Genomic DNA, 17,441 nt, shown 5'->3' with positions numbered 1-17,441 from the left:
AGACAGGCAGCTCAACTCAGTCGTTACTATTAGATGAAACAGGCCAGAGGCTTTAGAGGGCTGTCTGGAGGCTTCTTTTTACCTATGCTTTGTTTTAGCTCTCTTAAATGTTAGCCCAAGTACTGTACCGCAGAATCATTACTGATATTAAAGGCATTATAGTTCTACATTTTCTGAAATATAACAATGCCATTGTATTTGTCTTAAAGTGATTTCTCAAAGCATGGTAATGTGTTTTTATTTCCTGTTAAATATATACAGTAATATATATATATATATAAATAAATAAAGACATATATATATATAGATATATATATAAAAGTGCATAAAAACCTCTCTCTGAGTGGTATCATTATTGGGATATTACTGTGTGTGTGTATATATATATATGTGTGTATATATATATATATATATATATATATATATATATATATATATATATATATATTCACAGTAATATCCCAATAATGATACCACTCAGAGAGAGGTTTTTATGCTCTGCAGTGCTGTGATCTGGCTCAAAGGTTGAGACTGCCTGCATCCTCACTGCCCTTAACAGCCACTGTAAGCAGGTTAAGTAAAAAGGATGATGGCTAGGGCTTTCATTGCCTCCAATTAAACCTTTCTTGTTAGTTTAACCTCTAGGTAAACACATTAAACAATTGATGTCAAGGAAACCCTGCCAACAGTGGCTTCGCCTGAATGGTCATTCATTTTAATTGCCTAGATATTAAAGATTTAGAAGCACAGAGACATGCAGGATAGAAACGATCTGATGTCATGCAAATCCAGTTGGTTTGCGCATGCTGCAGCATTGGCGGGTTGCTGGAGATATTAAAAAGTAAGCGCAGGGGTGGAAATGAAATAAAGCTTCATTAGGGGCAGCTGCTCTTTGGCTGGTCCGGCAGAAGGCTGCAGGAGCTGAGGGGAGCCATAGCACGGCGACAGGCCACTAATTTATAGGCCTATTAAAACACAACCCTAATCTCTTTATTATTCCACTCTTATTGCAGAGCCAGCCCTCACAACCTGGGACATTTATTCATTTATTTTCTTTCTTTCTACCATGAGGTTGGAACGATTTATTTCTGCCACTGTGCTGTAATACTGTAGTATTAGCCATAATGATATAATACAAATATAAGCTTTTAGAAATAGTAATATAGAAACTGCACTTTTTAATTATAGAAGCTACACTTTTTACAGATTTGAATGTTAGCATGTATTGTTGATGATAGAGTTTCAATGAATAGAGACACAGCAAACATTTTGCCCTGAGATTGTATTTCATATGGACACAAAAGATCCTCATGAACGTTGCGTTGTTGGCCTCACTGTAACTCGTTGACCTCACCATAGCACCACAATGCCTGCGTCCTGTATTCTGCAGCCTGGCTGACTGAATGTGCAGTGGCCAGACATGGGTTTGATGCTCTGCACTGGTGGACTAAGAAATCATCTTCATGAATATTCATCTGTCTATCTGTTAAGCAACTTCTACCACCAGTGCAGTAGCAAACAGGTCTACACATAACATGTCCGAACTTATTTCCTTAGGCCTGGCAATGTAATACAATCTGAGAAATGTTCAGTGTGTTGTGGGAGAGAAGCAGCCCCTTGTGTGTTGGTTTTGTCAAGAGACAAACAGAGAGCATGTCATGCTCCTTTCTATGATAACGCACAAGTGATTCCTGATTATTGCTTAATTAGCCTGCATACCCAGTGGACATTACTGCAGGGGCTGGGAATTGAGTACTTGATGGACCCAAACGTGACATCTTGAAACAATCACACTGCTCAATGCACAGTGCCTTGGCTGCTTGACGTCTGACACCTCGGCTCTCCCTCTGCTCTCTCCCCCAGGTATCCAACTGGTTCGGCAACAAGAGAATCCGGTACAAGAAGAACATAGGCAAGTTCCAGGAAGAAGCTAACCTGTACGCTGCTAAGACTGCAGTAACAGCAGCGCATGCAGTGGCCGCCGCAGTGCAGAACAGCCAGACCAACTCCCCTACCACACCCAACTCCGGTAGGCACCCCTGTGCAGGCCCTAACTCTGCCATCCACCCCCAGCCCTCAGCCCCCAGCCCCCCATGCTCAACCCCCACTCACGCACCATTCACACAGGCAGGAGTGACAGGCACTGCTCCCAGCCTTGGGATCACAGAGTCTCCTGTCTTTGATACAGTCGATGCCAAATAAGACAAGCAAACTCATGCATAAAGAGTGCATTCTTGGTTTGTGAACCCGAGAACAGATGTGTATCTGACAAAAAGACAATTCAAAATGATGTCACTGAGGTTTTCTTTTCCCTTGACTTTTCCTCAGCCCCCACTCTAATTTGTCAAACTGTAGCTCCACTGTATGGTAGTGCATTTTATTCTAAGAGAGATTGAAAATAATAGCTGGGAGCAGTTAGAGTAGACTGTATAGGTTACACCAATGTGAAATAACAACAGCAATGCACACAATTGTTAATGAATAATGGGACTCACAAATGACAGTACAAAGACATCCAACACAATGTATAGTCCAGGAGAATGACTGTGATTTTGGACTTGGCTGACCTGACAAGGGGATGTCATCTGGTAAGCGATAGCTATTTGAAGTGGTCCCCTTTTTCTTGCACCCAGGATTCCAGATGAAAGATGAAGAATTTCAGCTGGACTCTGCAGAGAGCAAAAACACTCTTTTAACCAACATGTTTACTGGTACTGCTCTTTTCATAAGCTTCTTATTGTCCTTGTCATTGGTATATGATATTTCCCCACTAACAGTAGATAGGAAGTTAGGGATGTGGAAAAAATTGGGAGCTTAAAGCGATCAGCCACATGTTGGATCACTGTTTGTTTCATGTGATTTTTATTCAATTGGTTTTGCCTCCTTTTTTTGTGGACAATCTGAATACCATCCTCAGAATTATGACATGACCACTATCCTCTCCTTTATCATGTGTTTCCTTGCTTCCCTTCCTTTTGTAGTTGCTTGCTTTTTGGGAATCTAGTAACTGAGTGTAGTAGTGGGTGTTGTGTATGTACAGTAGAGTGTGTTTGTGTTTGTGTCTCTCTGTGTGCTTGTGTGTGTGTGTTTAGTTAGTATGTACTCTTTCCTCGTAGCCCTCTATATAGTTATTCAGCTACTTACATCTTCCCTTTCCAGGTTCTTCAGGTTCTTTTAACCTCCCAAACTCTGGGGACATGTTCTTGAGCATGCAGTCTCTGAATGGGGATTCTTACCAAGGGGCACAAGTCGGAGCCAATGTGCAGTCACAGGTAGGAGCCACAAACAGGGACAGGTCTTATGTGCAAATGCACAGAGCCGTCCCGGTTTTGCCTGTGTGCTGAGCCGTCCACAGTGCAGTCTTGAAGTACAGTAACTAAGACATGCTTCCCACATTGGGCCAGCTCAGATTCCCAGTGTCACAGTCTCTACTGTAAAAGTGACAATGTGGGCTCCATTGTCTATTTTCAGAACATTCATAGTGTTTACTGACTGTAATTTGCTTTGGATGGAATATTCTGGCTTACCTAAAAATATCCCACCCCATTGCTATCAACAATTATTTCTAAAATACTCCAGAAAATGTATTTATTTAATCTCTGTAATTGACTAGATTGAAGATTCCCATTTTGTGAATGCATTTGGCTTTGACTTGAGCTCATGGGTTGGTGTTGGGTTCTATTGTATTGTATTCTCCCTACAGTCCTGTCTTGTATTCTTTCCTGTCTTTGTCTCATTTTGGTTGTGTTGCATTTTGTTGCTGTTGTTGTCATCCATTATGTTATTTCTTCAGGTTCAGAGACAGACATAGAGAAACATTGCCAGAAGATACTGACCCTACCGTTACACTTGTTTACACTGAGCTGCATTGGGGTCGGAACACAATCATGGTTGCATTAAGACACCATGGAGCCGTTGTGAGATATGAGTTGGAAAACGTACCTCAATGCAGGGATGGGATATTCCACTGTACTAAAAATGTTACCTTTATCCACACTGCTCCATATAGAAGACTGGAATACTACCAGTTTTCCCGGAAACCTGCCCTTTTTGTTCTCATTCTAGCTAGCATTAGCCACATCAGCCATTATTGAATGGCATGTGACGTTGAACAAAAAAGGAGCTGATTGGCTGACACTGCCATTCCAAAATGCTAGCCAACATTGAGGATGAAAAGGGCAGTTTTCCCCGAAAAGTAGAAGCATTTCATTCTTGTCGGTGTATCAGTATGGGTAAAGATCAAATTTGGAGTACAGTTGAATATCCCATCCCTGCATTGAGGTACGTTTTCCGACCTGTATCTTGCGCCGGCTCCCTGGTGCCTTAATGTAACCATGATTGTCTTCCGACCCCAATGCAGCTCAGTGTAAACAAGTGTAATGGTAGGGTCAGTATCTTCTGGCAAAGAGAAACATATCCATAAACATGTCAGATGCCCCCATCAGAACTAGAGATGAATGGTTTTGGACATAGTCGCAGGAAGTAGGGGTGCTGAGGGTGCCCCCCCCTCCCAACAACAACACCACCAACCCATCTTCCAGCTGCCATGGTTTCATAAAGTGCACACACCAATCATAACATCATGGAGAGATTAGTCGGGTTAACGTGTTGTCTGTGTCTCATAGTCCCTTCCCACATGGAGTAAGTTTTGTATGTTTTGAAACATGGCATTGAGCATGTGTGTTAATGTAAAACCCCATGCCATAGTGAGTTGACAGCCATGCCACCCTCTCTCTCCCATCAGGTGGATACCCTGCGCCATGTTATCAGTCAGACGGCAGGATACAGTGAAGCTCTAGGGGGGAACACTATGTACAGTCCACACGGCTTGGACGTAAGTGTCTCTGCTTCCTCTTTATGTAGGTACCATTCTGGAGACAGTGGTTATACCTTGAGCAGACCTTGTCCAAACTGGATCCATTCTACTGCAAACATTAGTCACAGTATGTTAGTAGTAAGCTCGGATACAGTTCACCTTGACTTGCTTCCAACTGTGTGATAAAAGTAAAAGCTTAGGCAAATTAATTGCACTCATTTATTTTCTTTCTTGACCTGTTATACACTTCCTTTTCTCAGAACAAAGTTTTGAATGTTACTAGAAAAGGTTTTATGGAAATCTAGGCTGTCAGGAACATAGTAAGAATAGATGGCTAATCTGAGCTCAGTGAGCCAGGGAAGTGAGAAACTCCATTCAGCAATGCCATAGCAAATGATTGAGCTTCTTAAAGGATGAAGCGAACATGTGACACAGGAGATCAGAGATTGTAGGTATGTTGGCACATTTTCATTGCCTGAGGATAAAAGCATAGTTTAATAAAGCACACATAGATCATAGTGCAGGTGGAATAAAATCCCCCTGTTTTTGCTTTTATAAACATCTTGTAATATCTTATGTGACTGAAACCAAAATGAAATGAGTAGGCTTTTAGTTGTGTATCTATGTTTGGTTTAGCTTTTTAGAAATGCTTTAGAGACATTGTCATATCCTTATCATGATGATAAAATATGAAAGTGAGATCGCCTGCAGCCTTTTACAGACGTGAATTCCATCTTCCTTGATGAGGCCTGATATGGTGCTTTTTTGTAATACAGTGCATAATCTGAAGCCATCAGAGTAAAGATTCATTTATTTGATGAGAAAGAGCAAGAAAAGAGAGAAGCAGAGGGAGGATGAGAAATGGCTACTGACATATTTCCCTTAGCAATATCAGAGAGAAAATATTACCATTTGTTGTCTTTATGTTGCCATGGTTGGTACAGTGAAGGCTCAGTTATCTTCAGCTTCCCATCATGACAGCTATTGTTATTGAGAGGCATTTGAATATCATGAGTTTATATGTACAGTCTATAATAATCATAATCATATACAATTATATAAAATACATTTTCAGTAATACAAAGAGATAAACCGAATACTTTCGACCTTATGAACCTTGGTCAACCGTTTCGATTATAATTTTTTTCTTCAAACTTGGCAATCACTCCAGTCCCAATTCATTGTATAAAAGCTGGATACATGCAGTTGAAGTCAGAAGTTTACATACACTTAGGTTGGAGTCAATAAAACTCGTTTTTCAACCACTCCACAAATTTCCTGTTAACAAACTATAGTTTTGGCAAGTTGGTTAGGACATCTACTTTGTGCATGGCACAAGTAATTTTTCCAAGAATTGTTTACAGACAGATTAATTCACTGCATCACAATTCCAGTGGGTCAGAAGTTTACATACACTAAGTTGACTGTGCCTTTAAACAGCTTGGAACATTTCAGAAAATGTCATGGCTTTAGAAGCTTCTGATAGGCTAATTGACATCATTTGGAGTCAATTGGAGGTGTACCTGTGGATGAATTTCAAGGCCTACCTAATTCAAAAGAAATCAGTCAAGACCTCAGAAAAAAATTGTAGACCTCCACAAATCTGGTTCATCCTTGGGAGCAATTTCCAAACGCCTGATGGTACCACGTTCATCTGTACAAACAATAGTACGCAAGTATAAACACCATGGGACCACGCAGCCGTCATACCGCTCAGGAAAGAGACGTTCTGTCTCCTAGAGTTGAACATATTTTGGTGCGAGAAGTGCAAATAAATACCAGAACAACAGCAAAGGACCCTGTGAAGATGCTGGAGGAAACAGGTACAAAAGTATATATATCCACAGTAAAACGAGTCCTATATCGACAGCAAGGAAGAAGCCACTGCTTCAAAACCACTATAAAAAAGCCAGACTACGGTTTGCAACTTGCACATGGGGACAAAGATCATACTTTTTGGAGAAATGTCCTTTGGTCTGATGAAACAAAAATAGAACTGTTTGGCCATAATGACCATCGTTATGTTTGGAGGGAAAAGGGGGAGGCTTGCAAGCCGAAGAACACCACCCCAACCGTGAGGCACGGGGTGGCAGCATCATGTTGTGGGGGTGCTTCGCTGCAGGAGGGACTGGTGCACTTCACAAAATAGATGGCATCATGAGGCAGGACAATTATGTGGATATATTGAAGCAACATCTCAAGACATCAGTCAGGAAGTTAAATCTTGGTTGCAAATGGTTTTCCAAATGAACAATGACCCCAAGCATACTTCCAAAGTTGTTACAAAATGGCTTAAGGACAACGCAGTCAAGTTATTGGAGTGGCCATCAGAAAGCCCTGACTTCAATCCCATAGAAAATGTGTGGGCAGAACTGAAAAGGCTTGTGCAAGCAAGGAGGCCTACAAACCTGACTCAGTTACACCAGCTCTGTCTGGAGGAAAGGGCCAAAATTCACCCAACTTATTGTGGGAAGCTTATGGAAGGCTACCCGAAACGTTTGACCCAAGTTAAAGTTAACAAGTTAACAATTTAAAGGACAATGCTACCAAATACTAATTGAGTGTATGTAAACTTCTGACCCACTGGGAATGTGATGAAAGAATTAAAAGCTGAAATGAATCATTCTCTCTGCTATTATTCTGACATTTCACATTCTTAAAATAAAGTGGTGATCCTAACTGACCTAAGACAGGGCATGTTTACTAGGATTAAATGTCAGGAATGGTGAAAAACTGAGTTTAAATGTATTTGGCTAAGGTGTATGTAAACTTCCCACTTCAACTGTATTTGGAAGAACATTAAATGAGCACACAGTTTTTTTTGTGGTGTTTACAATGTAAGCAAGCACTCTCTTGCTAAACTATAACACAGGCCTTCATTAGTGTTCTCAGACACAGCTTGCTGTCATTTTGGTTTTGTTGAGCACCCTTTAGCCTGCAGGCCTTTAGAAGAAGTGTCAACCTCTAGCAGGCTCAACTGAAGTGTTTCACACTCTCCCACAAGGTTTCTCACTTTCCTTCACTGTTTAAGCCAGAGCTCACTTAATCACCGCATGAGAATATGCTCTAAAATCCAACATTAATGACAACACATCCAACAAGGGCACCTGCGAAAAGAGGAAAAATATCCAGGCAACAAAAAAACATGCTTTGAATAATTAATTTCAAGAGATGGAGAGGCCTTCTCATCCAGCAATAATCTTATCTCAATACAGTACCGACATTGTGACAACACAGACCAGCTATAGCTATTTATTGACCTATTCCAGGCGATCTAAATCATCAAAATAGTAATTCCACCAATGAGCCACATGAGTACTAGAGCTCCCAGTTTACGCTAATGCAGACAAATTGTTTTGATAATGAAGTGCATCATAGGTAAATGAGCATACGCTAACCTTTTGTTTTGTTGATGTGACGGAGGTGATCCAGCAAAGGCTAGTCCCTGCCGCGAGCCAAGCCAAGTAAGGCTGGCTCAGACTGGCTCTCTTGGAAATGGCCTGCCCTGTCACTTCCACTCACTTCCACCTCACCCAGCCCCAGCCTTCCCTCTTCCTGACTGACAGAAGAATATGTAGCGACAAGCTGCTGAAATCTGATTGGACATTGATTTCAGAGTTCGACCCCATTGGCTGAGACATAAGGCCAATTTGTTTCAATGAGTCTCATTGCTAATCCTAATATAACGCAGAGAATGCCCATTTGCTTGGCAGTTATATTATATCAAAGGAGACTATGGATGGGAGATTAAGTCAATGAATTCTAATGCATCTTTTTGCGCAATATTCCAAATACCTGTATGGCAATAATCATTTTTTAAAATTATTTTTATGAACATTTATGTCCGCTTGTTCTCATAATGTATTTTTGGTCTTTTGCTCCTCTGTGCTGTGTGCACCTTCCGATTTACATCTGAGATCTGTATCTAATGACGAGATGCTCATGTTTCCACCCTAACAATGGGAGTTGTTGTGCCAAAGGCGGGAAGGCAGGTGACAAGCTTACGTCCAAAATAAGCACATAGAAACGCATTGGGCTTATTTTGGACAGATTTTAGTGAGAGTGAAACCTCTTGCTTCGCCTCTTCCTCTCTGTTTACACACACACCAAGCCACTCCCCCTGCCACTCACAACAACAAAGATGAGAGAGCACTTCTTCCTCTCTGACAAGCGGTTTCAACTCGCCATTTGCATTTGAGGTTTGGCCCAACAGAATATGGACACAGAAACACATTGAGACATTTTACTGTAACAGAAAAGTTAACCTTTCTAACGATACACTTTGTGTCTCAACTCCTCAAATTGTGCGCAGAGCAGATGCTACGAAAACAGGAGTATCAATTAACATGATTGTGGAAAATGTATGCTCAGTTTATCCCGCTAGCAGCAGTTATACTAGCGGTCTAGTTTGTTTTATAGATATGCAATTAACATATAAAGAATTGGCAACTCGTTCTCATTCTGAGAAATAAGGTAGGCCACTTGATTTCAACATCTGAACAAAGTGGACAGGCTAGCATGCTAACAACAATTCAGCTGTTCAAACTTGTTAACTAGCAAATAGATACAATTTTGCTCAACTTTAAATATCAAGATTATCTGGCTACTCACTGAAATGTAAGCTTGTGCTTGACTGATTGTTTATGAGACCTGTGTTCATTTTCTATCTGCAAGAAGTTAGACAAATCAAAATCAAATGAAATTGTATTTGTCACAAGCAACGAATTCAACTGGTGTTGACTTTACCGCGAAATGCTTTCTTACGAGGAATTCCAAACTGTGTTTAAAATAATAAAAATGAAAATATATGTAACACAAGTAATAGAAGTGCATTTTCATAAACAGACTTGAAAGCCAGATCACTGATTATTGCCCAAATTAAATCCCTGGTTAAACTATTTTGATGAAATAATACAATTATTACTGTCGCTTTTGGTTTTTGCAATGCTTATATTTAGTCTATTGTAGGTGTCATTTCACAAGCCCTGAATTCATTAGTTTATTGCTGACTGTTTAAAATGCAGTGTATTGACATTTAATTGTACAGCAGAGCTTATTTAGAAAATTGTTCATATATATCGTGAATCGCCCAAGTGTGTAAAAATGTAGCTATGATTTTTAAGCCATATCGTCCAGCCCTAAAGGTGACACCTATTTTTTATTAATAAATTAGTAAATGAGCATTGTACACACACATACTGTGTACACAATGAGAATGACTATTATACCTTATGTTTTGGTTATCTGTATTCTACTAAATATATTTTATTGTACAGAGATATCTTATTCTCCCTCACATGAAAATGTCTTGGGGAATAATAACTGGTCTTGATTACAAATAGAGGTTCCTTACAACTGCATTAGGTTGTTAACATGGACTTCTTCATTTGTAGTGATATATTATATTACTAAGTATTTAATTGTGATCCCTTCTCTTCTGCTTCCTTCCTAGGCTAATGGGGGATGGCACGATACAACTACTCCATCTGCTGTAATCTCCCCAACAGAAGGACCTGGAAGTGTGCACTCTGATACCTCAAATTGATCTGTTATCGATGCATCTGATCCCCAAGCTGTAGAGCCTGAACTTTCACTGACTGACCAACCAGAGAGGATAAACAAAACTTTTTTTTCAGAACTAATTGTCTGCTGCATCTACCAGAGTCCTCAACTCCCCTCGCAATGACTTTCTACAATGTGGACACCTGATGTTTTCTTGGTAGTTCAGTGAAGTTGTCACTCAAACGTCATCAGTCTCATGATTATAATTCACCATTGCTATAGTTATGTTTGTCATTTGAAGGGGTAAGCACGTACTGTACAAATCAAACAAGACCCAGCTCTTTATTGTGCAACATTCATTTCAATTGACAATTGATTTAAGAAATGATCTTTCCCAAGCTGAAATGATTCCCAGTGCTGAGTGTATGACATGATGTGTTGTCATAGGTATTCTAAAACGTTTTGGTTTTGAAATGCAATATATATACAGTACGAGTCAAATGTTTGGACACACCCACTCATTCCAGGGTTTTTCTTCCTTTTTACTATTTTCTACATTGTAGAATAATAGTGAAGACATGACAACTATGAAATAACACATATGGAATCATGTAGTAACAAAAAAGCGTTAAACAAATATATATTTTAAATTTGAGATTTTTCAAAGTAGCCACCCTTTGCCTTGATGACAGCTTTACCCACTCTTGGCATTCTCTCAACCAGCTTAATGAGGTAGTCACCTGGAATGCATTTCAATTAACAGGTGTACCTTGATTTGTGGAATTTATTTCCTTCTTAATGCTTTTGCGCCAATCAGTTGTGTTGTGTCCAAACTTTTGACTGGTACTGTATATATCTCCTATCCATTTTTTTTTTGTTGATCAATCAATTACCTTGTTTCTTGGTCTCTTTCCGTACATTGACCAACAACGTAGCGGTTCTATCACTGAATGCCAGGAGTGATGTTTGTCTGTAATGTTGTACAGCAACTAAATAAGGCTCCCATTGTAAACTCTATGGCAGCTTGGGAGAGTTACTTTCAATATTAGTTTTGCTTTACAACCACCAGTTTGAAATGCGTTAGAAGTAATTGGCAATAGAAGTTCATTGACAATGCTAATGGGATAACTCTGTATTTTACAAACTTGCAACATATTTGACAGTTATCAACAACAACAAAAAGCATAAAAAGACTGGGGTGATTGTCAAACATAGAAAAGCATGAAAGTCATGTGATATTTAAATATGTTTTTGTTTTTGCTATGGGTTGACATAGTCATGGGTCTAACCGTAAATCCAACCAGTTATATCACTTCCTTTTGGCATGTGACAAGATACCAGTCACACAAAATATGTTGTATATAATATAGCTTAAGAGTATTTATACATCCCACGAAATCAATACACAGCTTTATTACCTCATTCAAAATCATAGAAACCAATAGATTTTCAACATTTCTATAGCTTAGAGTGCTCACTTACTACCTCTAAACAATATCACCACCATAGTTTTTGACTTTTTATTTAAGATTTTTATTTAGTTGTTTTGATTATATCTTGTAATTAACTCTTTGTTTTTGTTCATGTAATCTAATGTATATTTTAATCTTTTAAGAAAACAAAGTTGCTTTGTTGCAACTGTAAAAAACAAAAACAAGAACATTGGTGATGTTAACAATAATATTAATACTAAGAATAGTGAAAAAATTCAATTACATAAAAATAAGAGGGAGAGGTGCAAAATTGTTGGTTGGTGGATTTTGAGGGAGGGTTGGGAGAATGTTGGTCATAAATTAACACCAAACAGTAAAACTGTTGTAAATACTGAAGAACATTTTGAATGTTTCTCATCTTGTTACTAATTCACGCAAAAAAAACATAAAAACTGTAATGCATAGAGGTTTCAGTATTCTGAACTGTACATTTCAAGCTCTGTTTGACAGGGTTCAAACTTTCTTTGTCTTTTTTGTATTGTATGTGATTCTGAAACAGAAAAGTCATGACAAATGATTTGTGGCAGTGATTCTAATGTATTACAAATGTTTAGTGTTTCTTTCTAACCAGACTACACCCTGGACTGAAAAGTCTTCCTTGTGGTAGTTGTGTAATTTCAAACATGAATAAACTTTTTGCTTTCAAGACAGAAATTCCTCTTATTATTATTATTTGTTCATTTATACATTACTACTAACAGTCTTTCCCCATGTACACTGAGTATAACAAACATTAGGAACACTAATATTGTTGCACCCCCAACTCCCACCCTCTGAATGGCACACATACTGTACACAATCCATGTCTCAGTTGTCTCAAGGCTTACAAATCCTTATTTATTCTGTCTCATCATCTACACTGATTGAGGTGGATTTAACAAGTGACATCATCAGTAAGGGATCATAGTGTTCACCTGGGTTCACCTGGTCAGTGTATGTCATGGAAAATTCTGTTCTTGATGTTTTGTACTCTTAAGGTAGATAATTTCAGTTTCTTTGACTTTGACATTGTCATGACCAGAATGCATTACATAAACTAATACAGTGAAAAGTAATAACATGACTGTATATGGCTCATTATACCCCTACAGTCATTGCCTAAATTATGACCAGTCTAGATACTTCATTCTATTGTGGCAAACGAAATAAATATCAACCAACCAATCATTTTTAACGGAATCCATCTTTATAAAAATGATCTCACGAAGAATTACTATGCTGAAATATCACACTTAGACCATGGTAGGATTTCTGAGTGAATTCAGCCCTTCCCTTAAAGAAAGCATGGTTTATCCACAGGAACAGGCCTGCGTCAAAGACTTTAAGACTGCAGGGCTCATTTCAGGCATTTGCTTTGATAGAAATATGAGGAACAGCTTGCTGTTACATGTGGTAGGCTGACATGTGACAAGATCATATTAATAGTGCTAATTGTTGCCTGAGCCCTCTGACAAATGCAACTAAATTAATTACCTCAAGTAATTAGGCTGTTTGGAGATCTGGGATTATTCCAAATCCTGGATTATCCTAAATAAACAACATGTAAACCATTGGACAATGAAGTAAGCTTTTCATGAAGGTCTGCATGGAAATGCATTTAGATGCAATGAGTTGGGTATTGTAGAGCCTGCCAATTATGAAGATTTGTGTGAAGATTAGAGTGAATAAATAGACAAAATCACCTGTCTAATAGAACATCAGAAAATTGATGATCAGAGACAGAATTGAGTGTATAAAATCCAATGACCCAATGTGGTTTTCCTACAGGAACTTGTCTCAAAAGACTGCTACCAAATATCATATAGTACACCTCTTATTTCTTAGGACTGTTTAAGTGGCCTCTCATTTGAAACTGTGGCTGGAAGGGGAAGACTTCATTGAACCTGGTTCTGAGGTTACTGCTTAGCCAGCATGCTTTCTGAAATTAACTGAAATGTCAGGCACTTCTAATTCCAGTTATTCTTTCTGTCTGTGGTAGAAAGGCTGTCTCAATGGGTCCTTGGTTACCAATATAAAATGGAAATTGACACCCATGTATTCCAATTTTCGTAGCAGACTCCTTGAAAATGAACCATGCATTCACTGTGACTGAAAAGGGAAGCATGCAGCTATGTTTATAGTATGAACCCCTGAAGCAATTGGTTCCATTTTAGTAACACTAGCTAAGAGCTAACTGTTGTATGCTACTCCTTTAACGCCCAAGCACCTTACATGTTATGTTCAGAGGTAAACTGTCTCTGGCAGCCAAACCAGCCAAATACTCAATTGCGAACATAATAATTTTACAAATTACAAATTTACACTTACTGTACATGGTTTTAACACAGTTGCAGCCAACAGTATTTGTCATTTACAACAGTTTTCTCGTGTCCTTCTTCTCTTATACACAGGTGGAGACACTAGATTGCTAATTAGAACAGGTGGTTGCCTCTCTCTTCCGTAAACAAGCGGAAACATGGAAATATGGCCGTGGGGGGGGGGGGGGGGGGGGGGGGGGGGGTAGTAATTGTACCTTTTGTTTTATGAAAAATCTTTCTCGATTATATGAAAGTAAAGTCCAAAGGTTTTCAAAACACGAGTGCCAGGACTGTTGTACACAGTTCCGCTCCGTCATCAATGCTTCAACTGAGAACCAAAGAGGGAGCCCTTAGATTTCTTGTTCACCAAGAAATCTATTTACTATGAAATCTCAGTTTCAGCGGTAATGGATGGATGAAATATCACAAATGTAAAACATATGGCATTATTTAATTTAGGCTAGCACCTGACAAGCTAGCTACTGTAGCCACACCTGCACTGTACATCAGGCAGTATGACCCAAGCGTGACAATAGATAATTTGCTACTGTTGTATTGGTATGATATAGCTCAATAATAATGTTACAAAACTCTGAATGAGTACTGCACATACCGTAGGAACCCTATGTGGTATGTAACATAAATAATTAACACACATTTAAGTCTGTCTTTATTGTTCAAATATTATTCATTGGGCTTTTGTATTAAAATAATCAAAAGGACCAAAACACCTTTAGAAATAATATTTGTCACAGAAATGCCTACTAGAGTTTTCTCTAAGGTTCATTAAAGACGACATTTTCCAAGTAAAATTTACAATGAAAATCATGCATCATTAAATATGGAAATCCTGAATTACACTAGCAATCGGCAAGATCTGAGATGGTGCCTATTAAATTAAAGAAAGATATCATTTATTTTATTAAGGTAGAGTTCATATTCTGTTAAATATAAATGTGAAATGCAATATTCTACTCTTTTTGATTTATTGCTGCTAGTACATTGTTCAAAGACCCATGTTACATTTCAATAGGGGACAATATTTATACGTTAAAATGTAAACTACTCTTGTATGCCTGGCTCTACTCACCAAATGAAATTGGTATGATTTAAAACATAAATTAATAAACACATTTGAAAGTGTGCAGAGAAAGGCAATCTTCCTATTTTTCATTAGGATCCTTTAATATTTCATTGAAGTACCACACTCCCATTACAACACAGGGTCTGCCTCTCCCTGCTTGGTGGGTGATGTATAGACAAATGCATTGCTTTTCCACCAAACCCCAAATGCTTTGCTTTTCTGTTTGGTTCTATGTATATGTAAATTACCTAGGTTGAGTATGTTAGCATTGTGTAGGCTTATTCTGTTGTTTAAAATTGCCACCTGTCACCAAATAATCTACAGTAGGCTTACCCACCACCCTTACAAGTAGGTAAAGACTTCTGAAAGAATTGTCATAATACTATTTGAAAAGCATGCATTTTGCAATATTCTTGCATTTTGATAATGGGATAATTATACAGTAGTCAGTTAATATTTATAGAGCAAATGTTGCCAGTCTGGATGTAGTCATCACTCATCACACAAAACTGCAGTTTGCCTTCAGTGGATATGGTTTTATTATAATACACTCCTCTTACTTTATCAGAACTTGTTTTGTCATACATAGCGCACAAGCTATAGACTAGTTTGATTTATTGAGTGTGAGCATAATGGGGCATGGACTCGTTATACTGAGTAGATCTGGAGTGCTGATTTCTATAAAGAGATGAGTCCTGAGTGGCCTTTGAGCTTTAAACAGTTCAGTTAATTAACATTTGATCCCACCTATCCTTGCATCTATGATGTTCATTCTCAATTCCATTTCAAAGCCTACTGAACCCATTCAACCATATTGCCCTCCTAGAGCTAGTACAACATATGCTGTTATATGAGGATTGCAACAAGGTTTCAAGTGGCCTCCTCCCGAAACTGATGGTGGCTTATCTTACCTTGTTGGGTAATGGCAGACCTGTGAAGGCTTGTGACAGGAGACAGATGTTCTCTTTACCTCTCAGCAGAGGCATGTCAGCAAGCACGGGATGCCTTTGTGCTGGTAAAGTACACTGACATCAAGTCCCAAAAATAGAAGAGGGAAAAAGGCACATTCTCTCTTTCTCCCCCCCACCACCACCATTACGAGCAGGTCATGGACTGTTCTCTTTAAATGCTCTATGTACCTAGAGCACAGTCAGATCAGTAGGTTATATTCTGTAATGGGAAGTCATTAGCTTTGGGTCTGTGTGCTGTGTGTTCTCAATCCCTTGCTATTACATTCATATTTTATATCTCATGTTTCACACAGTATTAACAGCTGCAGCTTGTTTTCACCATCTGTAGACAATTACTTTGAGTTTACTTGGCTTTGTTATAATAGCATGTTTTCATCTAGCATCTCTCTCAATAGGCACCATACCGCAATCTCTGACAGGTGCTGAGGAATTTGCTCAGGAGACACAGTGAGTTGAATTATTATTGCATTATTTAGTCTTGAAATAAACAAACAAGTTCCTTACAAACATTGTGTGCTACCAAGTCTGCATTGTGTAGCTATTACATTTCACGTGTTCAATTGTTCTGTGCAGCCAATTATTATTCATATCAACTAGCAAGTACCCCCCATTGCCCCTTAACTCCAACAGGCCACCGTTAATATGTAATACTTCCCCGACCGTACGCTCTCATTTGCTCCTCACTATCTCTTTGTTCTGTGACCTTTCTACATTCACCTTGCCTTGTTTCACCTATTTTCTATCACCAGAATAGCTCAGATTCCTCAGTCTAGTTTCAGTATAATAACTTGACACTTCACATTGCATTAGTCTTAGTCCCGACAACAAGGTTATGTGACCTATAGTGTCAGAGAGCATACTCCATACTTGCCTGGAGTAGCTATTTATCAAGACAGCTTTGGGCCACCTATGATTCATAGCAGAACAAATACAAATATGAGGCTGTGGCTAGTGGCAATGTTTGTGTGACAACAACACCTTTAGTGACCACCATAAAGGCTATACAGTAGCTCTCTCTAGAAAGGATAACCATGGCACAGGACTTGTGAAAATGCATAGTTTTATTTTATCTACCCTTTATTTTATCAAGGATTGATACCCTAGACCAAGGTCTATTTTACAGATGAGCCCTGAATTCCAGAAATAAATTCAGGAAGTCAGTTTGATTGTTTTTATTATCAATAAATATCTTCTACTCCTCGGTGTCTTCACGAGTCATGAACAATTGATGGTGTTTTTTCAAATTCTGAATGGTTATTTATTTCCGGTATTTACTTC

General features: G+C 38.7%; 1 protein-coding gene and 1 long non-coding RNA gene across 12 annotated transcripts in view; one reads left to right on the top strand and one right to left on the bottom strand.

The window, feature by feature from the left end:
- Positions 1-12,465, top strand: part of pbx3b (pre-B-cell leukemia homeobox 3b) — an 88,245-nt gene extending 75,780 nt beyond the window's left edge. For 4 of the 11 annotated variants that reach the window (XM_020471127.2, XM_020471139.2, XM_020471146.2 and 1 more), the window contains 5 exons: positions 1,864-2,029; positions 2,634-2,711; positions 3,160-3,272; positions 4,745-4,834; positions 10,269-12,465. In XM_020471127.2, coding sequence (XP_020326716.1) covers positions 1,864-2,029; positions 2,634-2,711; positions 3,160-3,272; positions 4,745-4,834; positions 10,269-10,361 — 540 coding nt within the window. In that variant the 3' untranslated portion in view covers positions 10,362-12,465. The remainder of the gene's footprint in view (positions 1-1,863; positions 2,030-2,633; positions 2,712-3,159; positions 3,273-4,744; positions 4,835-10,268) is intronic. The other 7 variants (XM_020471153.2, XM_031819689.1, XM_020471159.2 and 4 more) reach the window with 2 other exon arrangements.
- On the bottom strand, positions 5,033-8,349 carry LOC109879008 (uncharacterized). Its single transcript, XR_002253460.2, has 3 exons — positions 8,215-8,349; positions 5,726-5,797; positions 5,033-5,291 (listed from the first exon to the last, which is right to left on the bottom strand). It is a non-coding gene; the product is annotated as an uncharacterized LOC109879008 (long non-coding RNA).
- Positions 12,466-17,441: the final 4,976 nt, after the last annotated feature.

This window comes from Oncorhynchus kisutch, linkage group LG3 (genome assembly GCF_002021735.2).
Source record: "Oncorhynchus kisutch isolate 150728-3 linkage group LG3, Okis_V2, whole genome shotgun sequence".
NCBI classification, from domain to species: Eukaryota; Metazoa; Chordata; class Actinopteri; order Salmoniformes; family Salmonidae; genus Oncorhynchus; species Oncorhynchus kisutch.
This window is presented reverse-complemented; position numbering and strand designations above follow the sequence as displayed.